We start from the raw sequence: 4,983 nt of genomic DNA, 5'->3' as shown, positions 1-4,983 counted from the left end.
TATGTGTTCTAGGCACCGTTACAGTTTTTGCCCGTTGCTTGAACACCATGAACCCATGCCTAGACTAAAGTAACACAACTTGAAGCTTTTGTTACCATACCTCAAACACATGTACCCATACCTTAAACAAAAGTGCTGCTTTGCACCCCAGTTCCAATTATGCAACACACCTACTCCTTTATGCAACACACATGGTCCTGCATGCTACACTCTATTTCATACATAAGACACTTCGCTCACAAAATGAAATTTCAGGGTGCCATTCGGAAAACACATGTATCCAAAATACAAAACACATCGGATAATTGCAACCACTCAAATACACACCTGAAGGCACTTACTTGCAAAACCGAACACCAATTAGCCAACTACAAAAAGCCCTCAGCGTAGCCATTTCAAGAACTTTGCAAGCATGGATGGAGGGAGAGCAAGAGGAAGAGGAAGAGGTAGAGGAGGAGGAGGAAGAGGAGGAGGAGGCCGAAGAGGCCATGCACGGACCCATATTTCTGATGAAATAAGAGCAACTTTGGTGGACCATGTCATCAACCATGGCCTGACTATGAGGGAAGCTGGGCAGAGAGTCCACCCACATCTAAGCCGCTTCACAGTGGCATCTGTAATACGAACATTCCGACTAGAAAACAGGTATGTCTGCACCTCCATACCTTCTGCTCTACTCAGATGGTTTCATAGCACTGTTCTACAGTATATCACATTACCATATCAAGTGTACGGGGTGCTAATGCTCCTTTTGCAGCCAAAGTGGCTGATTCCTTATATTGAAGTACAGTGTTGTACAGTGGATGACACAGTACATACAGTAAAGTACTGTAAGAAAAATAAGCAAACCGATGACAATATGTGGTTGTATTCCTCCAGAATGACCCGAAGACCTTCTGGGGGAGGACGGCAACGCCTGTTCACACAACAGCAGGAACTTGCCGTTGTGGACCTAGTGAGGGCAGACAATGCCATCCGTCTCCACCAGCTACGACGGAAAATACTTGCAGACAGGCGAGTGTTCAGCAACATAAACCATGTGAGCATCACCACCATCAGACGCATCTTGGGTAAACACAGCATCACCATGAAGCAGCTCTACAGAGTCCCATTCGAGAGGAACAGTGACACGGTCAAAGGACTTCGAGCTGAATATGTACGGGTACGTGTAACTGTCCCTTACATTTACAATAGAGTATTGGTGAAGTCCAGTAGCAGCTGAATATGTACCTTATCAGTACCACATGGATCTATTCTGAGAGCTACACAGGTACCTGTGTGATGGGGTGAGGGTGCTGTATGTGTAGCACTGTAGTATAGTGATATGTTCCCCTTTTTTTCAGAGAATCTTGGCCATGGATGGAGCTGCACAGCCTCATGAATACATTTTCATTGATGAAGCTGGATTCGACCTGAGCAAAACAAGACGACGGGGTCGTAATGTAATTGGCCAAAGGGCAATTGTGCACGTCCCAGGGCAGCGCGGGGGAAACATCACATTATGTGCCGCCATATGCCTTCGAGGGCTTCTGCACCATCATGCAATACTAGGTCCATACAATAGCCAACACATACTCACATTTCTAGATGCTCTCCATGATATAGTTGTACAGAACAGACCAGATCAGCCCAGGTTTGTGGTGATATGGGATCATGTCAGTTTCCATCGGGCTGCTCTGGTCCAGGCCTGGTTCTCCAACCACAATCAATTTGAAGTGGTATACTTGCCCCCTTACTCACCATTTTTAAACCCTATAGAGGAATTTTTTTCGGCTTGGAGATGGCGAGTATATGACCGCCAACCACATGCCCGCATGCCTCTTCTGCAGGCAATGGAACAGGCCTGCGGCGACATTCAGGTGACAGCAATCCATGGATGGTTTCGACATGCAAGAGGATATTTTCCCCGGTGCCTAGCGGGAGAGGACATTGCTTGCGATGTTGATGAGGTCCTGTGGCCAGACCCCAACAGACGGCGGGATCCATGAGCCCACTTATGCACAATTGTCATGGTTTTTTGTGTTTACAGTATAGTGTTTTTTCTATTGCAGTATTATTGTGTTGTTGTTTTTTTTTTTTGCTTTATCTGAATTCATGGTACTGCAATGTACAATATTGAGTAGGTCTATTTGCATTTTTGGTTGTTTGGAAATGTGTCTCCTGTAAATGTGCCTTCTGAATAAACAATGGAAATCAAGGACTGCAGTGTTTTATGTAAAGAAGACTAGTGTGTTCCCCCTGATCTGTAAGTGTTTGCATATGATGCAAGTATGTGTCATTTTGTCAACAGAGTTACATTTTGAGAAAGAAATGTTAGGTTTTGACAGCAGAGTTTAGGTTTTGGGAGTGGAGTTTCAATTTGGCACAGATGTGAATGGTATATTTCCCAGTGTTGTGTCATGTGTACTTGTGTGTACAGTTTTGGCACAGAGAGCGGAGTTTTGCAAAATGTGTTCAAGCAGTGGGCAAAAACTGTAATATGCAGTGAATGCACTTTGAAAAGAGTACTACTGCCAGTACTACTGTGAGTTGCCCGCTACCCCAATGTCGCCACAACCCTGATTGTGTCGATCTCGTCTGTCTGCACATATCAAAGCCTCAGAGTGCTTCTGTTGTCTTCTGTTTCAGGCGATAGGTCAGTCCGTGTGTGTGTGTGTGTGTGTGTCTCTGTGACCAGTACTTGTTTCTAGCTTTCCAGCTTTAATTGCATGAGAAATGATTGTGCATCTTGATGTTTGAGTAAAACAACTGAATCTAAATGTGTGTGCATCAACACAGCCTTAAGAGTAAAGGTTATTCAGAGAGTTAGCCAGAATTGTGCCACAATCATTGATTTTTCAAGCCATCAAATTTTATTTCATGCGCTGTTATACATTAAGATTTTGTAAAGGTCTGTGACAAGTTGGCTTTTTCTACAGTGTGGCTCCATAAACAGCACAGCAGTATTCCATACATAATATCTGAGAGTCCATTTTCAAGATGTTTTTAAAGGTTAGGTAACCTTTACAGGGTTTAGCTGTTGTGGAGCTAAAGCAAACATTAGTTTCGCTAATGTTTTATCATAGAAATGTATATGCATTACATATATATAGTTATATAGAGATATAGCATTCCAGCTGCTCAGATATCCTGGCTTTTTGATGTGCCAAATGTTTTCAACAGTGAAAGGTCTGAACTCCAGGCAGGCCACTTGAGCACCCAAACGCTTCCACTATGAGCCATGCTGTTGTAATAGATCTAGTATGCAATTTAGCAATATGTTGCTGAAATATGCAAGGCCTACCTTGAAGAACAATTTCAAATTTCCTTTGTCTGACAAAAGAACAGTTTCTCACTCTGTCTCAGTCCATCTTTCCAAAAAAAATACAATTGTTTTTGGATCATGGTCACATATCGGTTTTCTTTATTAGCTTTAACCGGCATTGGGTGGCACAGTGAACTGTGTTCAGAGACACGTCCTCTGAAAATGTTCCTGAACCCATGCACAGATTTCCACGGCAGAATCATACCTGTTTATAATGCAGTGCTGCCTAAGGCCTTGAAGATCACAGATATCTAATATTTATTATCAGATATATCCCTTCCACACAGAGATTTCTCACGGTTTTTAAGATTATTTTGATGATATTTATGTACTGTAAATGATGATATATTCAAAGTCTTCTCAACTTCATGTTGAGGGACATTCATTTTGAAATTGTTCCTCAGCTTCGAGAGAGTGGTCAAGCTCTGCTCGTCCTTACTTCTGAGAAACTCTGCCTCTCTAAGTTGCAATTAGTTGCAAAATTTTCCTCAAGTTGTTTCTATTTTGCACCACTTTTGTTATACCGGTCCCAACATTTTTGAGATGTGTATTATTAGCAATTAACAGTTTAACAATTTGCTATGTTTTATGTGTTCTATTATGAATAAAATGTAGGTGTGTGCGACTTTCAAATTGCTGGATTTTTAAAACATTTAATTTTACACAAAGTTCAAACTTTTTTGGATTTGGGTTGTAAAAGTCAGATCTAATTCTCAACTTCCAAGGGGTTTGGGTCAGGCAATTATAAGGTCACCTCCTTTAGTGCGAACAGACTGACTAAAAACTTAAAACAGGAAGGTGATTGATCACAAACATAAGCTTATTGATCTTGGCTAATAGAGTGCATGCAACCACACCAGGGCTTGTGTGAAAGTCCTGAATGATACATTGACATATTTTTACAGTACATACACTGAATGATAGTATTGCACATATAAGAATAACATAAACAAAAATGAAATAAATCACAATTAAAATAATATGATTGACCTGAAGCTCTTAAATTATGAAAGTGTAAAAAACTGTTCATTCATGGGATATAAAAAAAATCTGAAAGTATTTATAAAATAATCCAGAACAACTTAGCATCGGAAGGCTCGCATCACTGTTTGGTAAAACAGCACAGCTACAGCTTTACAATTCTAATGAGCTCAGCTAGATAAACTCTCACGCGAGGGCCTTTACATGAATACGAATTACATATGTTAATTCAGGCATTGCTTTATCTACATTCATATGGTCATGAGCACATGCTGGAGCTGAGGATACTGTGTGTGTGTGTATGTCATTTGTTCACGTCTCATTTGTCCACATTATATTAGAAAGATTTTAAACTCCAGGGAGCTGAAAAGGGGAATTAAAAATCAACATCACCTTGTGAGGGCAGTAGGTACTGCACTGAGTGTGTGCGCTCCTAAATGCACACATCCTTAGACAAACATACTGAACATACAGAAAATGAAATAGTATTACTTCCACTCTGTAGAAGATGCTGCTTCATTGTGATGTTTACTTCTCATGTGCAATTTATTCTCATATCGTCTCTCACTTTTGCACAAATACTCAGGCATCAGCTGTCAGTCTTTCCTGTCTTATCTCCTTAGTCAGTCTGCATTTGCATACATATTTGTGTCTGTGTGTGCGTGAACCTGACAGCCTACACTGTGAGTTCATAGCAC

At 41.1% G+C, this 4,983-nt stretch overlaps 1 protein-coding gene across 2 annotated transcripts; it reads left to right on the top strand.

The window, feature by feature from the left end:
• The first annotated feature begins 330 nt into the window (after positions 1-330).
• Positions 331-2,271, top strand: LOC147322930 (uncharacterized). 2 transcript variants are annotated; one of them, XM_086304728.1, is made up of 3 exons: positions 559-645; positions 880-1,162; positions 1,344-2,271. In XM_086304728.1, the coding sequence occupies exons 1-3, from the start codon at positions 560-562 to the stop codon at positions 1,986-1,988; spliced, it is 1,014 nt and encodes a 337-aa protein (XP_086160854.1). In that variant the 5' UTR covers position 559; the 3' UTR covers positions 1,989-2,271. The 2 variants fall into 2 exon arrangements, with proteins under 2 accessions (XP_086160851.1, XP_086160854.1); XM_086304725.1 differs by having other exon boundaries at positions 331-1,162.
• The last annotated feature ends 2,712 nt before the right edge of the window (positions 2,272-4,983 follow it).

The sequence above is a fragment of the Aulonocara sp. 'chitande type north' Nkhata Bay genome, linkage group LG8, assembly GCF_057382095.1.
Source record: "Aulonocara sp. 'chitande type north' Nkhata Bay isolate Kocher_YH1m ecotype deep benthic linkage group LG8, A_spYH_male_GT1.1, whole genome shotgun sequence".
Taxonomy (NCBI): domain Eukaryota; kingdom Metazoa; phylum Chordata; class Actinopteri; order Cichliformes; family Cichlidae; genus Aulonocara; species Aulonocara sp. 'chitande type north' Nkhata Bay.
The sequence above is the reverse complement of the archived record's forward strand: the minus strand, read 5'-3'. Positions and strand labels throughout refer to the sequence as shown.